The 23,347-nt window shown below is 42.1% G+C and overlaps 1 protein-coding gene across 10 annotated transcripts in view; it reads right to left on the bottom strand.

Moving 5' to 3' along the window:
* LOC110493275 (neuron navigator 1) overlaps positions 1–23,347 on the bottom strand; it is a 102,482-nt gene that overhangs the window by 17,393 nt on the left and 61,742 nt on the right. For 3 of the 10 annotated variants that reach the window (XM_036950762.1, XM_036950758.1, XM_036950766.1), the window contains 15 exons: positions 18,256–19,051; positions 17,412–17,873; positions 17,142–17,192; positions 16,862–17,022; positions 15,556–15,744; positions 14,180–14,232; positions 12,745–12,768; positions 12,205–12,282; positions 9,879–9,887; positions 7,690–7,779; positions 6,640–6,751; positions 5,726–5,844; positions 1,729–1,928; positions 596–758; positions 232–406 (listed from right to left, as the gene is read on the bottom strand). In XM_036950762.1, the coding sequence (XP_036806657.1) occupies positions 232–406; positions 596–758; positions 1,729–1,928; positions 5,726–5,844; positions 6,640–6,751; positions 7,690–7,779; positions 9,879–9,887; positions 12,205–12,282; positions 12,745–12,768; positions 14,180–14,232; positions 15,556–15,744; positions 16,862–17,022; positions 17,142–17,192; positions 17,412–17,873; positions 18,256–19,051 (2,682 nt within the window). The remainder of the gene's footprint in view (positions 1–231; positions 407–595; positions 759–1,728; positions 1,929–5,725; positions 5,845–6,639; positions 6,752–7,689; positions 7,780–9,878; positions 9,888–12,204; positions 12,283–12,744; positions 12,769–14,179; positions 14,233–15,555; positions 15,745–16,861; positions 17,023–17,141; positions 17,193–17,411; positions 17,874–18,255; positions 19,052–23,347) is intronic. The other 7 variants (XM_036950760.1, XM_036950759.1, XM_036950761.1 and 4 more) reach the window with 7 other exon arrangements.

Here is a 23,347-nt window from a genome sequence, read left to right as displayed (position 1 = left end):
ATCACTACTGGCTGTGAACAGACTCCTGTGTGGTTGTTGGGTCGTTTTGTAAAAACTGTTAGGTTTCATATACACGCTTTAAGGAGGGTTATTTAGCTGACATGTTTTGTGATGATTATCTCTAGTTTCATATTTAAAATGAAAGCTAATTCATGGAAGTCATTCAGTCTTAAACTTGTTCAGTGATGCCTGTGTTCCTCTAGTTACTGTGTTACTGATGCCAGCCCTCACCAGGGGAGCTGCCCTCTCCCAGGCTCATGCTTAAGGTCTTGGTCAGAGATATGGCAACAGATTCACGTGGCGAGGCAGTGCCCAGTGATGCCAAGCTGGAGGACTGGGAGGTGGAGGTTGAAGGACCTCCTGTCTTCAACTGGTCATTCTCTGCCTTCAGGTTCTCCACTGTCATCTGCAGGCAGGGACACACAGTGTGGGATTAAGGGGGGATACTAATACAGATAGCTATTTAGTGAGGGGAGTCCTATAGGGCCCTAATGGGGTCAGGTTCAGGGGTCAAACCATATCTACGTTACGTTACAGTAGACATCATTAGGTAACACAAAAACACAAATACACACAGGCAGACACACACACACACCTGCATGTTGTTCATGGCCTCCTGCAGTTGCTCCAGCTGGTGGGCGGAGCTAAGGGCTTCCAGGCGGATGTCCGTCAGCTTCCTCTCCTTCTCCCAGAGGGCCGAGCGCAGCGTAGACACAACCTTCTCATCCTCCGGGGGATCCTCGCCTCCTTCACACAGCCTGAGGGAGAAAAACACACGATACATCATGTCCATTGAAACTGATGTGGCACATATCTAATCTATTTCATTAAACTGATGGAGATAAATAAGACACATAACTAAAATAGAGCTAGATACTGATAGATTGAATTAGCGATAGATACTAATACATGATATAGAGATAGATACTGACAGATTAATTTAGCGATAGATACTGATACATGATATAGAGATAGATACCGATACATGAAATAGAGATAGATACTGATACATGAAATAGAGATAGATACTGATACATGAAATAGAGATAGATACTGATACATGATATAGAGATAGATACTGATACATGAAATAGAGATAGATACTGATTCATGAAATAGAGATAGATACTGATACATTAAATAGAGATAGATATTCATACATGAAATAGAGATAGATACTGATACATGATATAGAGATAGATACTGATACATGAAATAGAGATAGATACTGATACATGATATAGAGATAGATACTGATACATGAAATAGAGATAGATATGAATACATGATATAGAGATAGATACTGATACATTAAATAGAGATAGATATTCATACATGAAATAGAGATAGATACTGATACATGATATAGAGACAGATACTGATACATGAAATAGAGATAGATATGAATACATGATATAGAGATAGATACTGATACATGAAATAGAGATAGATACTGATACATGAAATAGAGATAGATATTCATACATGAAATAGAGATAGATACTGATACATGAAATAGAGATAGATACTGATACATGAAATAGAGATAGATATGAATACATGATATAGAGATAGATACTGATAAATGAAAAAGAGATAGATACTGATACATTCAATTCATACATACCATTTGTTGCCCCTCAATGTTTTAAATATGTATTTTATGGAATCGAAACATGGTTCAGACTAGAGGGGCACCAAGGGGGATCAGGATGTGAGAGGCCTTACCCAGAGGAGGATGCAGAGACAGAGGACCTCATCACAGAGGGAGGGTTGTCCCCGTCCCCAGCCCTGTCCCCGTGGTGGATGGTGATCTTAGGAGAGGAGGGAGCAGAGGAATCTGGAGTGGCGATCTCCTCGATGTCAGCGTACGAAGCAGAGAGCTTTGAACCCTTCTTACTGAACGCCTTGTTGAAGGAACTCCTCAGCTGTACAACAGGAGTACATAGATAACAGAGAGAAAGAGTGAGGATCCCCTTCTGGAACAGAATTAAAGTTGTAAGACTGATAGAGTACCCAGAGAGAACCACAGTGAACAATTCCTCAGTCGGACCCCTGTAACCATCCCACACTCGTTGATGTGTCCCAAATGGCACCCTATTCCCTGCATAGTGCACTAAATCAAATCAAATCTAATTTATTTGTCACATACACATGGTTAGCAGATGTTAATGTGAGTGTCACATGGTTAGCATGTAGGATTCATAAAAAATCCTACAATGTGATTTTCTGGATTTTTTTTTCTCATTTTGTCTGTCATAGTTGAAGTGTACCCATGGTGAAAATTACAGGCCTCTCTCATCTTTTTAAGTGGGAGAACTTGCACAATTGGTGGCTGACTAAATACTTTTTTGCCCCACTGTATATGGCACAGCTGTCCGTTTTTTGGTCCTTAAATGAAATTGGTATATGTTTTTATTTGTCACACTTTTCTTTAACCATTTATGTTCTATAATACAGGGCCGACATACAAGTTCCTTACTTTTTTCCCCTTCTACTTGCCTCTTCCATTTTTGTGGTAATGCTGCAATTAATTGGTTGTAATTTTGGGTAGAGCATACATTTCCATATATCTGTGTTAGCTGCATGTGTGACATAACTCCACCAGTCCTATTTATGATATCATTCACAAAATTATACATTTTTTAAACATTTCTTCGAAAAATAGTTTTTTAAATCAATTAGTATATTTGAATTTAACCACAATATTTGTTGTATTATTTATTCTGTCTTTTCAGGTGGATTAAACTGAAATTGCAACCAACTTTCTAAGGCTTGTTTAAAAAAGAAAGATATTTTGGAGATTATTTCCTTTTCAAACAATCGAAAGTGGGCCGGTGTAATCTGAATAAAGGGGAAAAGGCCATTCTTGAACATAGGATGAGACATTCCTACCAATTTACTCGAAAACCAGTTTGGATTTAAGTATAACTTTTGTATGACTGATACCTTTAGTGAGAGGTCTAATGGTTTAATATTTAATCATTTCTGCCCTCCGAATTCATATTCGTTATATAAATATGCCCTTTTAATTTTATCTGGTTTGCCGTTCCAAATCAAATGTAATATTTTATGTTCATATCATTTAAAAAGCAGGTCACTAGGTGTAGGCAAAACCATAAGCAAATACGTAAACTGATATGACTAAAGAGTTAATCAGGGTGATTTTTCCACAAGTAGGCAGGTATTTTCCTTTCCATGGTAGCAAGATCTTATCTATTTTTGCTAACTTTCTATAAAAATGTATCGGAGTGAGATCATTTATTTTGGGATTTGTATACCGAGTAGGTCCACATCTCCGTCAGACCATTTTATTGGTAATGTCACGTTCATCATAGTGAGGAGACCAAGGCGCAGCATGATTTGAAGACATTCTTCTTTTAATAACGAAGAACACCTAAACAAACTAACCAAAACAACAAAACAAACGTGACGCTATATAACACGAGTGCTGAAACAGGCAACTACCCATAACCCACCAACTATCCAAGGCATATGGCTACCTAAATATGGTCCCCAATCAGAGACAACGATAAACAGCTGCCTCTGATTGAGAACCAATCTAGGCAACTATAGACATAAAAACACCTAGACTGGACAAACCCCATAAACATACAAAAACCATAGACAGGACAAAAACACATATATCACCCTCGTCACACCCTGACCTAACCAAAATAATAAAGAAAACAAAGATAACTAAGGTCAGGGCGTGACAGGTAAACTACATGGTAATGTAAAATTTGCTTTTTTTTAGTGATCCATTAGGTAATATAGTAATATTATTTGGTAATAATTTGGTTTTAATCCAGAGAGAATAGCAAAGTATCTAGATCCTCTATGAGGCCGTGGAGAGACTCTAATTGTGGTTTTAAATGAAAACACGAATCATCAGCGTACAATGACACCTTTGTATTTAAGCCACAGATTTCTAATCCATTAATATTATTGTTTGATCTAATCTTAACAACTAACATTTCGATGGCAATAATAAATAGATATGCCGATAGTGGACCACCTTGTTTTACCCCTCCAGAGAGGAGTACTATATAGGGTTAATGGTGCCATTTGAGACACACTCCTTTGCTTCATCAGAATATCACAGCAGGGGATCTGGGGAGGGGGGGGGGGGGGGGGGGGGGGGCTGTTGGCCTGGCGGTTGGGAGCTTTGGCCGATGGCAGATAGGTCGCAGGTTCGGGTCCCCGTTTTTTGACCTTGTGGGAGATCTGTCGACTTGCCCGTGAGCAGGGACTTGACCCTGGTTGCTTCTGTGGGTCGCCCTGGATGGGAGTCTGTTATATCACTAATGTGATGTAGATGTTGAGCGGCTTCCCTACAAGTAGATTGTATGTTTTAATATTCTAGAAATAAAACTAGAAATAATACAAAAATCACAGCAGTAACAACTGCCTCTGATTTTCTAGACTTGAATATAACCAGTAGGAAAACAATATTGTCCTCAAAATCCCCAAATCTCGCCACCCCTATACTGGTGTTGTTCCTGCTGAGGTGAAGCGGGACAATGTGTGAACCCAAGGCTAATCTGGCAGAGTGAGACAACAATAGTCACGGGCTGCAGCACACACAACATGGAAATAACCTAACAGCTTAGTCTGCAGGGAAACTGTAGAAATTAGCACCCAGTAATGAGACAGAGATGCCCATTAGACTTTGTAAGTATGGTCCAAAGAGGGGCAAGGAATAGAGGCGAGCACTGTCAAATGAGGGGGACAAAATGGAGAAGAGCACTGTCCAATGGTGGGAAGAGCAGCTGGAAATTGCATTGATGAGCCTTGAGCGCTGCACAGACCGTACAGATTTGAGTTGCTGCAAGAATAATGATTTTATTTATTGTCGAATCCTAAAGCACACTTATTTTTTACTTTACATATAGTACAGACACTTAAGAAATGTGGAGAATTCCTCATATAGGGTTTTACTGTCAACAAACCAAACATAATCATAAAAGTCTTGCTCCTTATTTAATAACAACACAATGGTTGGGGTGACAATAAATCAATCACAAAAAGTTTATATTGTCATCTGACAGAAAAAATCTATATATCACTTCTCTGACACTGAACCAAACAGAATTTAACTGCAGGTTTTGAGAACATCTGAATTCAATTTGTTAATGATTTATTTACTTGTGATTTAGGAATAATTTATCTGGCATATATTTAACGTAAATGGTATGCTTATGTAACATACAGTTAGTGAATGAAGTGGAGTTAGCTAGGTTTAATATGAGATTAGAAATTAGACAGCTTCCAAATATCTTAACAAGAATGTCACATCAGTGTACGGAGGGAGGGAGGGAGGTATGGAGGGCGGGAGGACTTGCAGCTCTCACAATATCTACTACTCACCTCCACCTCAAAGACCTGAATGAAATACATAGAGAGAGAGAGAGAGAGGGAGAGAGAGAGAGAGAGAGAGAGAGAGAGAGAGAGAGAGAGAGAGAGAGAGAGAGAGAGAGAGAGAGAGAGAGAGAGAGACACAGAGAGACACAGAGAGACACAGAGAGACACAGAGAGACACAGAGAGACACAGAGAGACACAGAGAGACAGAGAAACTCCAGACCATTTCTGGTACTGAATTCGGCAAGACAGTACCACTACCCTGGCCACAGTGAGTGGGTTCTCTCATAGAACCAGGATCTCAATAAGAATCCTAATTCTAATGATCTATTCTATTTACAGCAGGCGGTTCTGTGCTCTCACCCAGCTCTTCTTCTTCTTCTTGGCCTCCTGCTCCTTCAGACTGCTCAAGCTGGAGTGGCTGGTGATACTGTTCAGGCTGGAGATGCTCTCGGACGAGTTCTGCCTCTTCATCTGAAGCTCTAAAGAGACAAGAGGAGCTGGTGAGAAGAACTGATCTGGACAGAGGAGAGGAACTATTGAGAAGAACTGTTCTGGAGAGAGGAGAGGAGCTAGTGAAAATAAGTGTTCTGGACAGAGGAGAGGAGAGGAGATTGTGAGAAGAACTGTTCTGGAGATAGGAGAGGAGCTAGGGAGAAGTTCTGGAGAGAAGAGAGGAGCTAGGGAGAAGTTATTGAGAGAGGAGAGGAGCTAGAGAGAACAACTGTTCTGAGAGAGGTGAGGAGCTAGTGAGAAGAACTGTCTGGAGAGAGGAGAGGAGCTGGTGAGAATAACTGTTCTGGAGACAGGAGCTAGTGAGAAGAACTGTTCTGGAGACAGGAGCTAGAGAGAAGAACTGTTCTGGAGGGAGGAGAGGAGCTAGAGAGAAGAACTGTTGTGGAGAGAGGAGCTAGTGAGGAGGGTGAATAAGGGTTGGGCGGTCTCCAGATTTTCACATCTTCACACCATCCTTTTCTCTTCCCGGGAGTATCGACTGATGGTCACTGAATGTTGACGCTAGCAAATATGACAGGGTGTCAAACTCAACTCCGCCTCGTTATAAGAGAATGGAGTTGAGCACTCCTCAGCTACGGGAATATTTTTGACGGTATTTTGACAATAGTTTGACGGTATTGAAAAACCATCCTGTGAATATTTACTGGTGAAAGTAGAGAAGAGAGAGATCAAAATGGTTCTTGAGAGGGAAGAGGAGAGAGAGAAGGTATGTGGGGAGTGATTATGATAAAAGAACTTTAGGCCTTTGGTTGGCTCTCTACCTTCAGGAGGGATTTCAGGGTTGCTGAGGGCCACATGGATGATATCTTGGGCCTCTGTGTTCTTCGTCTTCAGGATCTCTATGGTCTCCTTCAGATCAGTCAGCTCAGAGTCCTACGGGGAAACAGACTCAATACATAAACACACTGACAAAATGTTAATTGTCTCTGGGAACTTTCTCAAAATGACCAGATTTTCCAGAAATCCTGGTTGGAAGAATCTCGGAATCAGAAGTGATTAAGCAGGAATCTGGGAATTCTCCAAAACTCAATAGAACAACGCTGATAGATGAATCCTAATCAAATCAACATTTACAGTATTTGTTGTGTACACAGATAAGCAGATGTTAAAGCAGGTGCAACGAAATGCTCATGTTTCTAGTTCCAGCAGCGCAGTGTCTATAATCCCCCCAAAAGAGAAGAAGAAATGAATGAATATCAGAACGAGCAATATCAGATGGGGATTGACTATGGAATTTCTATGGTGTCTCGGAGGTCCTGAAGGTTTGAAGGATCGTGTTGAGTGGCTTGTGAGAACACAACCTTAGCACCATGTCAAGCTTTGACTAGATTTCATTTCCTGCCAGGAGGACCAATGGCAGCGGTGCTGAGTCCCTGTCCTCTGCTCTCTAACAGGATGACACAGCAGTTAGATGGTGCCGGGGGGGGTCTGGTGGATCAGGCTCAGGGGTTGTTGTGGTACGTTAGACTGTCAACGCACACTGATGAGGTCGGACTGTCTACACTCTAGGCTCACTATGCTCTCAGATTTTCATTGAGCAAAAGTAAATTGGTTCATTTGTTTGAAAAACTGTAGGTTAATATGAATTCCCCACACACATGTTTTTTTTATTAATTTCTCACAACCAGAAAATACTGGATGTTTGCTACATCTAATTATAGTAAACTAGAAAGAGTTATGAATAATAAACATTTATTTTACATTGATTGGAAATAGCTGGATAGTAAATTAATAGAACAAAACTCAGCTCCACTGAAGTTTCTGAAAGTAAACAAATGTAAGAGACGGTAGCATAATGCAGCTGCATTTACCGGTACCTTCTGCTCCTGGCTGACCGACAGGGTCTGTAGACGTGACGTCATCAGTTGCAGGCTCTGCTCGAACGCTGCTACCAAATTAGCCTTCAACGAGAGAGAGAGAGAGAGAGAGAGAGAGAGGGAGAGAGAGAGAGAGAGAGAGAGAAGAGGTAGGGTAGAGAGGTGGTAGAGAGGGAGGGAGGGAGAGAGAGAGAGAGAGATAGAAAGAAAGAAAGAAAGAAAGAAAGAAAGAAAGAAAGAAAGAAAGAAAGAGAGAAGAGAAGAGGTAGGGTAGAGAGAGGAGGTAGAGAGGGAGGGAGAGAGAGCGAGAGATAGGGTAAAGAGAGAGGTGGTAGAGAGGGAGGAAGAGAGAGAGAGAGAGAGATAGGGTAAAGAGAGAGTAGGTGGAGAGGGAGGGAGAGAGAGAGAGGACACAGAGGTGAGTCACTGCACCACAGGCATACTACACATCAAGCAAATGGCCTTCTCCAGGAGGAGCGGGAGTGGTGAAGGTTTGGACAGCTGTGGAAGGTGAGGAAGATGAAAGAAATGGAGGAGAGGAGGGGGAGGGCGAGCGAGGGATAACTGGAGTATAGTACTGGGGCACAGGCCTCTCCAAGCGTGTGTACAGTAGCATGGGAGACCTTTCTGAACGGTGGCAGAAAGCCTAGCGGTTAAGAGCATTGGGCCAGTAACCGAAAGGTTGCTTGTTGGAATCCCTGAGCTGACTTGGTGAAAAATCTGTTGGTGTGCCCTTAGGCAAGGCACTTAACCCTAATTGCTCCTGTAAATCGCTCTAGATGAGAGCATCTGCTTAGTGGCTAAAATGAACTCGCATAGTGGTGTGTGTGGCTGCAATTTAATATGGTAACAATATCTACAGCCAGATGTTTTCACTTATATGGTATTTGTAGATACAGTGTCTTCAGAAAGTACTCATACACATTGACTTATTATGTCATTGTGTTACAGCCTGGAATCAAAATGGATTACATTAATATATATCTCACCCATCTGCACACAACACCCCATAATAACAAAGTGAAAACACATTTTTAGAATTTTTAGCAAATGAAGTACAGAAAAATCTCATTTAAATATGTATTCACAACCCTGAGTCAATACATGTTGGAATCACCATTGGCAGTGATTACAGCTCTGACTATTCCTGGGTAAGTTTCTAAGAGCCTTGCACACCCAGACTTTACAATATTTGCTCATTATAATTTTTTTAAGCTTGAAGCTCTGTCAAGTTGGATGTTGATCATTGCTAGACAGCCATTTTCAAGTCTTGCCATAGATTTTTAAGACCATTTAAGTCAAACCTGTAACTACACCACTCAGGAACATTCAATGTCATCTTGGTAAGCAACACCAGAATATATTTGGCCTTTTGTTGTAGGTTATTGTCCTGCTGAAAGGTGAATTCATCTCCCTGTGTATGTTGGAAAGCAGAGTGAACCAGGTTTTCGTCTAGGATTTTGCCTGTGCTTAACTCTATTCTGTTTATTTTTATCCTTAAAAACTATCCAGTCCTTGCCAATGAAAAGCATACCCATAGCATGATGCAGCCACCACCATGCTTGAAAATATGAAGAGTGGTACTCAGTGACGTGTTGTGTTGGATTTGCCCCAAACATTTTATATTCAGGACGTACATTTCATTTCTTTGCCACATTTGTATTTTTTTATTTTAGTGCCTTATTGCAAACAGGATGCATGTTTCAGAGTATTTGTATTCTGTACAAGCTCCCTTCGTTTCACTATGTTATTTAGGTTAGTATTTTGGAGTACCTACAATGTTGTTGATTCATCCTCGGTTTTCTCCTATCACAGCCATTATACTCGGTTTTAAATGGGCCTCATGGTGAAATCCCTGAGCAGTTTCCTTTGTCTCTGGCAACTGAGTTAAGGAGTATGCCTGTGTCTTTCAAGTAACTGGGTGTATTAATACACCATCCAAAGTGCATTTAATAACTTCACCATGCTAAAAGGGATATTCAATGTCTGCTTTTTTTATGCTATTATAGACATGCTTAAAGGTAGATGTCGAGACCTAGCTGGCGGCACCACACAGTGACTCAGACAGGAACCGTATCACCGGGTTAGCCTGTCAGTCAAGCGGGACGGGATGGGCGATCAAAGAATCATGTGACAGCGAAGAACGGAGGAGGGATCTGGAAGCAACAGACATTCCAACAAACCTGTCCTAGCTGCTACACCCAGTATCCAGAGGTGTGGGTCAGCGGCCAGCAGGCAGGGGGCAGCAGAGATTCCAGAACCAGCAGTCAATACAGCCAACAGTGGAGGAGAGATGGACAGTGGCATTAGGCGGGGTCACACTATTTGCACACATTCACATGCACGCACAACCTAGACACACACAGACACAGACATTGGGCCAGAGGGCTGGCTATTCAATATTATTACAGTAATAATCAACTACAGTTAAGAGCAACATCCTACAATTTAACACATGATAAAGATAACAACACAGTGGGTAAGGGCTGAAGCAAAACATATTCAATAATTTTTTATTAGTTGTTTATAAATACTGTTAATTAATGTATTATTACTGAACCAAGGTCTGTGTCCATCTCACATTCAATCACACAGTATCAGTAACATACTCAGGTCAGAGGGTTGGAGCATGTTAAAGGGTATTGCCAATGGATAGTGTTAGTACTGTAGTGGACTTTGACTCGCTAAAACAACATGCAACACATAGTAATCAAGTGAATTTCCTGAAAATAAAGTTTTGGTTTTAGACTGGTATCTCCACAGCCTTGAGAAAATGGTCTCTTTCAACAAATACAGTGCATGGCGGCAGAATTTCACTCACTCTCTTAACACATGTAATATACTGTATGAAGCATCTGATAGCAGGAGTGTCAGGCTGAGGTAAAGAGTATAGCCCCTCCAGGAGAGGTTATGGTTACCTACCTGCACAGTGACTACAACTATGGCCAGGGGATTTGTCCTAGTAAGGTCACATGGCCAGGGAAAACTCTGGAACCAAACTCTAACTAACCAATACACAACTATAGAATTATTAACATTATCATTGAGTGGTTTTTGGTCAGCGAGTTAGATTGCATTCTATGCTTTCAACACTGGGCAATAAAGTCACAGATAGATTTATGCCTCTATCACAGCCAGCACCATTTCTGATCTCACCCTCTACGGCATGTTTTCCTATCGTAGCTCAACATCAGAGTAATCAACGCCTGACGATTCAGGCACTCTAAATAGCTTCATAATATCTTTATCAATATATCATCATTTTTCAGACATGGTTTTTATGTTGGCTAGTGTGGCAAAAACCCCATCATCACCTCTCATGTTTTATAATTAATAATGTCTGGCATCCAGAGACATCCATCCATCATAATGTATGTCCCAAAACAGACATTAAGAAATGGGTTTGTTATGGATGCTGCTACCGTAGTATGGGACAAGTTGTGAGGCTGCTATTGACGGAGACTCTCACAATCAATCCTAATAGAATCATGGTAGAACATCATGGAATCATGGTGGAACAAAGGTGTGTCATAGGCACATAATAAATTAGGTGAAAATGACAGACAGCCAGGGAGAAATCCAAACCCAGTCTAATAGAAATGATTAGCAGTAGAGGCATAATCCAGATTTGATTTATGCAAGAAAATAAAAGGCATGTGATATATCAGAAATTGTGTAATATAATAATATAATATAACCTAAAATATTGTCATATAATTTTATACAGACCATAAATGTCCAATATTTTGTTTTCTTGGATAGCTGTGAGTGTTATTATATAATACAATATCAGTACTTGTTGCATTTACAACTTGTCTATTTTTTTTATTTAATCTTTATTTAACTAGGCAAGTCAGTTAAAAACAAATTCTTATTTACAATGACGACCTAGGAACAGTGTGTTAAATGCCTTGTTAGACTTATACCTTGTCAGCTTGGGGATTCAATCTAGCAACCTTTCAGTTACTGGCCAAACACTCTAACCACTTTAACACGCTACCTGCCACCCAAGTCCTAAATCTAAGTCTTATCATCAGCTGATTTCAGTCAGTGTATGGCTGCGGATTGACTGCATTGTTTGAATGTTGGCATATTGGCAGTTAATTTGAAAAATGTATGGAATTATTCCTCTAAAACTGGCTGCCTAGTTAGCTAACAAACATACAGTGCAGATACATTCTTCAAATTCATGATTTTGGAGAATATCTTATCACAGCACAGGCAAACCATGGTTGACCAACTCCCTGACCAAAATGGCTGCCCTTAATCCCATCATAAGAAGCTTCATGTCCATTCTAGCCAGACCGGTTGCTGCTTTAGCCAACTCCATTGTCATTTAGCCAACCATAAAATAATAGCATACAGTACCATAGTTTTGATTTGGCCAGACTTAGGCTACATAACAATGCAACGTGCGCCTAGCAACTCAAGACTAGATAACCCCAGAAACAAATATGGCCACCATATAGAGGCTCAGAGGTTGAAACGTGAGAAGCATGTTCTACATACGTTGGCAGACAGCTGGGTAGTCAGGTTGGCCACTTTTTCCTGGGAGTTCTCCAGCTCGCGTCTCAGCTTGCGGATTTGCTGTGAAGAAAATGACAACAACAAGGTCCTTTAGACAGGCAGTGCAGGAAAACATATAATTTAACATAACTCCATACTGTGCTTTTCCCCACATCTCAAAGCACCTTACACTGTATGGTGATGTATGGCATTGGGTTTTGGCTGGGTAAGGTGCATGACACAAAGTAAGCTTATAAAAAATGTAAATTAATATAAAGTTTTCCGGATGGGAGAGGATGAGATTATAAAGTAGGAAACTTGATGAAAAACAATAGACACATGGTTGCTGTATAGCAATGTCACTGCATGTCGAGTTACTCTGAACATGCTAAATAAATCAATTAAAAACACTGGAAAACAACAATGTTTCAGATCCTAAAGCCCTGAATGGATGGACGTGAACAGTACGGATGGACGAAAGCGAATGAGATGATATTTGGAAGATGAAGACAAGGCGAGAGTGGAACAGCAGATCAGCCTTACCTCTCCTTGTATCCGCTCCTCGGTCTTAGAGAGCATAGTAGGACGGAAAGAAGAAACAACAAGAAAGAGAGAGAGTGAACTTGGGAGAGAGAACTTGGGAGAGTGGACTTGGGGGCAGTGGATGATACGGTTGGTTAAGGTAGTTTCACAGTAGCTCTGTAAGTCTGGCCTTAGGTTGAAGGCACTATCCTGGGTTTACAGAGGGTAATGGGTTCAGACTGCATCCTATAGGAGTTCAGCAGGGTAAAAGCAGGGTAGAATAGCAGGGTTACCCAAATTCGGCCTGCGGGAATTATTATAATTGTTTTAATACTTTTCGTTGTTGGACATGAAAAGACCATAAACTCACCAGGAAATCAGGTTAAAGTGATTTTAATTTAGGAAATGTGTTCCCAAGTATTCCTACGCATAAATAGATAGGCATATGTGATCGTATCCCTATAAAACAATATCTGTTTGGGTGTCTTGCGGTCAATTTGCAGTGTACAAATGATTTAAAACTAGGTTCTGGACCATCTATTCAAGGAAAAATTGGCCCGTGGCTGAATGTAATTGGGGACCCCTGGCCTATATTGGGGACCCCTGGCCTATATTGGGGACCCCTGGCTGATATTGGGGACCCCTGGCCTATATTGGGGACCCCTGGCCTATATTGGGGACCCCTGGCTTATATTGGGGACCCCTATGCTATAATGGGGACCCCTGGCCTATATTGGGGACCCCTGGCTTATATTGGGGACCCCTGGCCTATATTGGGGACCCCTGGCCTATATTGGGGACCCCTAGCCTATATTGGGGACCCCTGGCCTATATTGGGGACCCCTGGCCTATATTGGGGACCCCTGGCCTATATTGGGGACCCCTGGCCTATATTGGGGACCCCTGGCCTATATTGGCGACCCCTGGCTTATATTGGGGACCCCTGGCCTATATTGGCGACCCCTGGCTTATATTGGGGACCCCTGGCCTATAGGAATTATATAAGGACACCAATTGTGAATTGTTATCTGGCATGTGTTTGTGCATCAGTAGCAGTCAAACCCCTTTATATAAACATACATATAATGTAAACATAATGGTAAAGAGCTGGGTAAACAATGAAGTAATCTATAAACCTTGGACAAAGTTGGAAAAGGAGAGAAAAGCCCATGTTTTGAGGTAAAAAGTTGTCGTTGACAGCTCTGGAACTCATCAATGACATGGCACAACATGTCACACCTCATGGCATGGCACACCTCACTTCAGGCATGTTTTTAATCCAAGAGAGAAACACTACATGGTTGTATTTCTACAGTTGGCAGGCCAGGCCTATATCACACACAGTCATGTCATTGTGAAGGGACCAACTGTTATAATCGTGAAAGTATATCCTGTAGGCACACAACAGCTGAGCCCAATAACTGTTTCTGGATGATTTAATAAGTATAGTACTCACCGAGGAATAGTTGGATGAAGTGTTTGATGCCAAGGAGAGGACAGAGCCATGGACTGAAATGGGTAGAGAGAGAAAACACAGAAAGAGACAGAGAGAGCAGAATCATTCAACATGGTTTAATACTGACATATGCCATATTCACACTTCACAGAATATGCTACAAAGTGATTCATCTATCGTATTCAGATTTGTAAAAAAAATACTTTATAGCCAGTAAACCTGCTACTGTGAGTGTAGATACATGTACAACAAGGTATGAATTACAGTTGACCTGTGGCAGTATATAAGTACTTCATAGAAAACAACATAAAACATAACTCAACGCTGACAATGTTGAAGAAGAGATGAATGATTATAGAGGAGTGACAGAGAAAACTGGGTCACCTCATTACACCTTTACATAACGCACATCTACAGTAACATGGAGGCACTCTCTCTTTCTCTCGCTTCCTCTCTCTCTCTGTATTGAGAACACAGCCTCAAGGAGACCATTGGAGGGTTGTCTAGGCTGGGGGCCTGCAACATCACGGGAATGTGTTCCACAGGGTTGGAATAAGATCAGTTTCCCTTTAGTCGATTCAGGGAGTGAATAAATAGAAATCTCAAGTCATGAAAACTCAACAGTCACTCAAATGGAAATGGTGAAGGTGCATAAAGATGGCGGTCCCCATGTACACACCACAAACGCCAAATTTTCTAAGTTCTCCGTATTGTACAGTGCTCTCCGTTACAATGTTGTTGTATGTTCATTTGCACAATATACATAATCCCAATTCAAGCTTCAACACGGGCACGGGTGCTGATTTATAGGCACATTGAACCATATCACGCAGTAGTTTAAAAAGTCTGTGGATAGTGATCAAACGAAGACGTCATACTATCATTTATTACATCTTTATCCACCTTCGCTATTGGAATTTCAATGAATTTCCTGAATTGAAATGGAGCTTACCTCAAACCTGGTTTCTTTATTAACTGAGGGCCTCAGTAGAAGAAGGATAAGCCAACATGGGCCAGCCATAGAAATGGAGCCAAAGGGCTAGCAACAGAAACGGAGCCATAGGGTCCAGCTTTAGAAATGGAGGCATAGGGCTAGCCATAGAAATGGAGCCATAGGTTCCAGCTTTAGAAATGGAGCCATAGGGCTAGCCATAGAAACGGAGCCATAGGGTCCAGCTTTAGAAATGGAGCCATAGGGCTAGCCATAGAAACGGAGCCATAGGGTCCAGCTTTAGAAATGGAGCCATAAGGCTAGCCATAGAAACGGGGCCATAGGGTCCAGCTTTAGAAATGGAGCCATAGGGATAGCCATAGAAATGGAGCCATATAGGCCAGCTTTAGAAATGAAATGATATATTTGTATACAGGTTACTTACATGTGCTAGCTGTCTCACAGTCATCCCCAGGCTCGCGGAAGGATCCAGAGCGCATCATGCTCTTGGGCCGGTCGGCCAGTGACATGGTGCTGCCCAGTGGAGAGGTGCCATACAGGTCGAAGGACATGTCGTTGGTGGGGATACTGTTGGAGCGGGTTATCCTGGGGGCACCGCTCGGGATGGGGGCAACTGGGAGGGCAGGAAAGTTGGCATGAGTAAGAGGCAGGCTGGCACAGAAACTGTATGAGGCACGCACGTACACTACATACTCACACACACTCATACATACCTGCACTCACTCACACATACCTGCACTCACTCACACTCAGTCACTCACACGCAAACACCGACACACACACACTCCCGAGGGGAACCTAACCCTGATGACTCAGTGTAAGGAGACACTCAGGTTCCACAAACAGTTAAAGTGATATACAGTATGTATACACATACATAGGATTGCTTTACTCAGAGCGTCTTTTATATCTCCTGCCTATTCACGCTTCATCAGTACACACATAAGAGATCATCACATTTTACTGACACAGCCAAATCTTAACTATAAAATAAATATTTAACTATGTAACTTGATTAGTTCTGAATATGATTAGAACCATTTCTGAACTATAACGTCAACAGGGTGTTAATGTACTTCAGTGGATATACATTTACTGTATTCAAAGGAACTATAACGTCAACAGGGTGTTAATGTACTTCAGTGGATACACATTTACTGTATTCACAGGAACTATAATGTCAACAGGGTGTTAATGTACTTCAGTGGATACACATTTACTGTATTCACAGGAACTATAACGTCAACAGGGTGTTAATGTACTTCAGTGGATACGCATTTACTGTATTCACAGGAACTATAACGTCAACAGGGTGTTAATGTACTTCAGTGGATACACATTTACTGTATTCACAGGAACTATAACGTCAACAGGGTGTTAATGTACTTCAGTGGATACACATTTACTGTATTCACAGGAACTATAACGTCAACAGGGTGTTAATGTACTTCAGTGGATACACATTTACTGTATTCACAGGCTCATACTAAAGGAGCGTTGTGTGTTTCTATAATTCAACACGACTAACATCACACGGACTCAAAGTAAATGCATCCACTGCTGCCGGGCTGTTACTGCTGCTTTCAACCTGTGCCTTAAACCTTTCAAATGTATCTGTGTTGAAATACAGACCACCAGGAAGATTAGTCTGAATGAGAGTTTAGAGTTCCAGTCAGTCTTCAGACCCGCAGGGCTGTGGATGGATAAAGGTGCAGTAGACTGAGACTCACCCACGTTAGTGAGGACAGCCTTGCCAGAGGAGAGGTGGGGAATGTGGGTGGGCGATGGCAGCTGAGGGGGGCTCTCGCTCTCCATCAGGCTCACTGCGGTGTGAGAGTGACGCCTCTCCTTCCCCTCCGACTGATCCTCTGACAGACCAGAGCTGTAGCGACTGGAGCAGGGCATGGAGAAGAAAGCAACAATTAAACATGTGCCTCGGACGAGAAAAATATACTACATCATTTGTACATTGGATACAGCAAATGTGTCATAAAACAATGAAAAACTTACTTGACATACCCTAATCCTTTCTTGGGTAAGGTGTTCCTGTCTGTTTGCAAACTTGTAGAGAAAGAACAAGACAACAATAATTACCTTTTCTGCAATCAAACAATCAATGATAGTAGAACATCTTGTTATTAATAATATTTCAGATGCAGTAGAAAGATGGCAACAGTTTGATCATAGTATGTTCCTACATACAGATACTGACTAGTGAAGTACAGGGTTCCGAAACCTATTCCACCTCATCATCAGGGTCTTGCTCCTGTCTAGACCCACCTGTCTGGGAGATTGAGGGAGGTCCTGCTCCCAGCACCCCAGGTCCCTGTGCTCCTCGTCTCCTCCCTGTCCCTGTCTCTGTAGCTGTCCCTGTCCCTGTCTCTGGACTCTGCCCTGATATATCCTCCACTGGGAGGAACACTCATGGTGAGGGGAAGTGACTCCATGCTGCGGTGTAGGCCAGACAGTTTGGGGTAGAGCAGCGGAGAGCCGCCCATGGACAGGGTCTGGTTGGGGTAGCAGCTGGGGGAGTCGAGGTGCAGGATGGGTGCTGGGCTGGGGGTGATGCCCCGGGGGATGGTGCTGTGTGGCACGGACCCAGCCAGGTCCTGGAGCTTGGAGTAGGGGGGCACTTTAGGAGGGAGGTCCTGAATGGTCACGCACGAGTCCAGGCTGTTGGAGTTGACCTTGTCCAGGTGTGCCAGGCTGGGAGGCCGACCCAGAGATTTGCAGCTCAGCATCCTATGAATTAGACATGAGACACAGAATGTCAGATCCAGCACCATCCAGAACCGCGAAGGCTCCAGAGACGCTGCTTTTCTGGACTTGTTCTCAGGCCTGGCATGAAAAAGACATGAAAACACGGCACGCAAAATGACAGTGACTTGTTTTCTTGCTGTGTTGTTCTCTTATGTCTATAAAGCGGTTTGAGTAGTTAAAAAAATTACACAGTAACTCTTCCTAAAATATCTTAGAACATTCAGCTGAGCAAACTGGGTCGACACTAACAGAGTAATATATGTAGCTGGTTCTATAAACCCCAAACCACCGCAAAAGGAGTACTGTAACTAAAAATTGCACAATTTTAATGTACTGTAGGAATGTATCTGGATGGTGACTTTACCTCTGAGTGGTGGGTGATGAGAGCTCAGGGTATTTGCTGCTGCTGGCCCTACGCAGCCCATGCAGTTTGGCGCTAGTCTCCCCAGTAGAATCACCCTGACAGTCTGCCATCTTCAGAGAGCCACACAGGGAGCCCATATCAGACGCCACTGCCTTGGCCTTAGCCCTCTCCTTCTCCTTCTCCCTGTCTGTCTGGTTGACAGGGCCTGTGCTCCCTCCTCGACTGCCCCCCTTAGTGCTTCCACTGCCAGTCTCTTTCCCCCTGGGGCCGGGGCAGGCCATGGAGATAGGCTTCAGGCTGAGCATGCCGGGGTCCATGCAGCTGCTGGCGGGCCGGGCCGACCCAGGGCGGCCGATCAGGCTGAGGGTGCTGGACTTGGCGGGGCGTGGCAGGCTGCGGTACTGGAGGCTGTTACGGGCGCTGGGCCCCAGGAAGCCCCCCTCCTCACTGCCGGTGGCGTCAAAGCTATTCTTACGTCCCACTCTTCCTCCTCCTCCTCCAACTCCCAGAGGCTTCACTGGGATGCCAGAAGACTTGGGCATCTTGCCCAAGGTGGCAGAGCCACCAGAGATGGTACTGCCCCCTGCTGTCATTACGGTGGCAGTGCTGGTGGTCGGGAGCCTCTTGTAGCCGAACGAGGCCCCGGCAGAGGGCTTGACCAGGCCGGATGGGGGCTTGCGGAGTTCCCGGTTCTGCGGAAGATGATCCCTCCCGGCGTCAGAACGAGATCGCTGCAGCCCAGCAGCCTTCACAGACATCTTTGTCTTGTCCACCGCCCTGTGGTCACTCTTTGGTGCTGCAGAGAGAGAGAGAGATACATGTCTTCATTCTTTTGGAACTTTTGTGAATGTAATGTTTAATGTAAAAAAAAAAGTTTTATTTCATTTTTGTTTATTATCTACTTCACTTGCATTGGCAATGTTAACATATGTTTCCCATGCCAATAAAGCCCTTGAATTGAGAGAGATTAGATTCAACCATACCATTATCATTAGTCATGATTAGTCAGCTACCAGCTGTAATAATGAGTAGAGCTGAAAGTGGACCATTGCATATAGATCAAGAGTGAAAGAAAGCATCAGTCAACTGGCTGGATGTGGATGACAGCATCATTACTAATGTTGGACGACCAGAACCGTACCCTATGGCTTAATGGCTACTTGGTCACATAAAAGCAGCTGTATATAACAAGAAACATGTGTATTTACTTAGAGATGGTTAATGTTCCCTAGATGAAGACAACTAGTCACCAACATACAGCCACAAACATCTCAGAGGTACTGCAGACATGTCTGTGTGACAAACTGGGCCCTTGACCAAGACGTAATGAAATGCAATGGGCAAATACTTTGGTGACTGACAAAATTAGGGAAAGGCTTAGTTTTTATTAATCGCATTCTGTAACTTGTGCATTCATATTATTCTGGAAACTTGACATGTACAAGTCACAAAAATGTTTTCCAGACACATTTATAAATGCATGCATTATTGGGGGGTCGACTAAGCTAACATATGGTCACACCATGGATCATTTTAGGACCCCTGTAGGTATACATTTGTTTTATTTAATTTGGTATTTATTACTATACTATAGCCCATAGAAACACATTGAATAACAAACACATTCATAAATGGCAATACAGACAGAACAAACACATTCATAAATGGCAATACAGACAGAACAAACACATTCATAAATGGCAATACAGACAGAACAAACACATTCATAAATGGCAATACAGACAGAACAAACACATTCATAAATGGCAATACAGACAGAACAAACACATTCATAAATGGCAATACAGACAGAACAAACACATTCATAAATGGCAATACAGACAGAACAAACACATTCATATATGGCAATACAGACAGAACAAACACATTCATAAATGGCAATACAGACAGAACAAACACATTCATAAATGGCAATACAGACAGAACAAACACATTCATAAATGGCAATACAGACAGAACAAACACATTCATAAATGGCAAAACAGACAGAACAAACACATTCATAAATGGCAATACAGACAGAACAAACACATCCATAAATGGCAATACAGACAGAACAAACACATTCATAAATGGCAATACAGACAGAACAAACACATTCATAAATGGCAAAACAGACAGAACAAACACATTCATAAATGGCAATACAGACAGAACAAACACATTCATAAATGGCAATACAGACAGAACAAACACATTCATAAATGGCAAAACAGACAGAACAAACACATTCATAAATGGCAATACAGACAGAACAAACACATTCATAAATGGCAATACAGACAGAACAAACACATTCATAAATGGCAATACAGACAGAACAAACACATTCATAAATGGCAATACAGACAGTAAAAAACGATCATAAGGAAGGATCATAAGGAGTGTCTGTCCTATATTTAGGAGATACAAGAAAGCTCAGGAAATATTTTTGTTTTTTAGACACATATTTAACCCCTTTTTTTTTGTTACAACACTACCTTCATACTCCCATTCGCGTTTTACACGGGTCCCGGGTTTCCTTCAGATGAGTCTCATGACATTTGTGAGGGTTAGCAGAAAAGCAGAATATCCCCTTTCCATAGTGGGATCATAATAGTTTGTAGCCCAAACGGTTCGGTACCTGCAGACAGAAGCTGTCACATCGGCTGAACCGACTTCCCATTGTGATCGTGTGGGTCTCATCTTTCCATAGAGTGGTCATTTTAGTTTGTAGGGCAAACTGTTCGGACGCTAAAGACATTTTCATCAGAAGGCTGATTTTCTGGATGCCTCGTGGTCTGACAAACACCTCTGTATCCCGGCCACCTTCCACCGCAGGTGTGGAAGGATGATATCAGTGGATTGAACATCCATGGAAAATGATTTCCTGCTGCCCATGGAAAATGATTTCCTGCTGCCCATGGAAAATTATTTCCTGCTGCCCATGGAAAATTATTTCCTGCTGCCCATGGAAAATTATTTCTCTAGCTTAAACTGACACATTTTAATGGCTATTTGTTTAAATTATGTTACTTAGATTGACGAACGGGCGCGTCAATAGACTCTTCAGGAATAACAGAGGCGTTATAAAGTAACAGTGCATGTCACTCAGTCAGGGAGAAAAGGTAAAGGTTAGTTAAGAAAGCAAAAGCAAAGAGCAGTAAAATAGCTGCCAGTCTTTCCCATGTGACATAGCCTCAATTGGACACCATCAATGGAATTCAAGATACAATCAGACATGTAAAGCAGCATAACTGATTGGGGAAATTAAAAAGAAAATAGTGTCTGTTTGGGAATATCACAAGACTGCATTTTCAGCCCAGAGAATGATGCCAAAAAACATAGAGCCTCCTAATCAGCCACATTAATCAGACGAATAAGCGGTCGAGGGCATTACAATAAATTGCATCAGTCAGGAAATTGAACTGCAGTTTGATTGTTTCCTCTATTGTTCAATCATAATTCGATTGCGAGGAATTAAATAACCCCTAAACACAACATTATTGCTGTGATCAGATGGATGAGTCACTACACATCATTGTAATCCGCTGCATTTCATTACTAGCAAACAATAGATCCACAGAACTGGCTTTAGGCTGAATAAAAGGTAATGCACTACATTGCACACCAGTGGAGGCTGCTGAGGGGAGGACGGCTCATAATAATGGATGAAATGGAGTGAATGGAATGGTATGGAAATTGTGTGATACCATTCCATTCACTAAATTCCAGCCATTGTACTCCATTCCAGCCATTATAAAGAGCCATCCTCCCCTCAGCAGCCTCCACTGCTGCACACTCTTGCTACTACGTCTTAGTCTGAAAAATGTGCATTTTTACTTGAACTATGAATCAGAGAAAAATATGATTTAAAAAAAAGAGTTCATTAAGAAAAAAGTCACACACCCGCCATTTGAAATGCCATACTGCACTTTGTACTGTTGGAAAGGAAACCTTTTGTTGCTGTTTAAATGTCCTTTTCCTACTGATACTGCCCATAAAGTTTAATGTGGTATGTGTAGTCCTCAAACTCAGGTATGGAGCGAAAATATGTTCAAATTCATTATACATTTTTTCCCCCTTCATTTAACCAGGTAGGCCAGTTGAGAACAAGTTCTCATTTACAACTGCGACCTGGCCAAGATAAAGCAAAGCAGTGCGACAAAAACAACAACACAGACTTACACATAAACAAACGTACAGTCAATAACACAATTGAAAAAAATATATGTACAGTATGTGCAAATGTAGAACAGTAGGGAGGTAAGGCAATAAATAGACAATAGAAGCGAAATAATTACAATTTAGCGTTAACACTGGAGTGATAGATGTGCAGATGATGATGTGCAAGTAGAGATACTAGGGTGCAAAAGAGCAAGAAGATAAATAACAATATGGGGATGAGGTAGTTAGGTGTGCTATTTACAGATTGGCTGTCTACAGGTACAGTGATCGGTAAGCTGCTCTGACAGCTGATCCTCAAAGTTAGAGAGGGAGATATAAGACAAAGAATGCTTCACAGACAGTGTTTTACAGTGAGTTTGTCTTTGATAAGAAGCATGGGAAGATTAACCAAGAGAGAAACCCAAAGAGATGATCCTTGTTCTGTATGGAATACACTGGCATTTCTTCTCAGTGTTCTTGTACAGTACTAGGCCTTCCAATCAAACTCTGGCACTGACTTTCAACATTTCATTTGGTATCAAGCAGATATCTGCTGGCCGTGGCTACTCTCCATGTGGAATCCATTTAGGGGAGGTTATGGACGACAAAGATATCTTGCAAAACAAGTTAACAATCATGTTTCCTCCCCCGAAGATGTCACGCCATTCATACTTCTACTTTAACACAAACACCCTCTTTATGAATGCAAGCAGTAAAAACCCTTTCCTGTATAGCAGTCACTTGGAATAATGATTTCAATATAATCATCAAATTGCTAAATTACTCCCAACTCAACAGGACTGGACCAACAGCAAGGTGTATAGTGTAGAGAGAGAGAGAGAGAGAGACGTGGGCCCTGGCAGTAAACACCCAAAATACTAAAATAAATGATTTTCCAGAGAAGATCCAGATCTCAGGGAATTAG

This window comes from Oncorhynchus mykiss, chromosome 17, assembly GCF_013265735.2.
Source record: "Oncorhynchus mykiss isolate Arlee chromosome 17, USDA_OmykA_1.1, whole genome shotgun sequence".
NCBI classification, from domain to species: domain Eukaryota; kingdom Metazoa; phylum Chordata; class Actinopteri; order Salmoniformes; family Salmonidae; genus Oncorhynchus; species Oncorhynchus mykiss.
The sequence above is the reverse complement of the archived record's forward strand: the minus strand, read 5'-3'. Positions and strand labels throughout refer to the sequence as shown.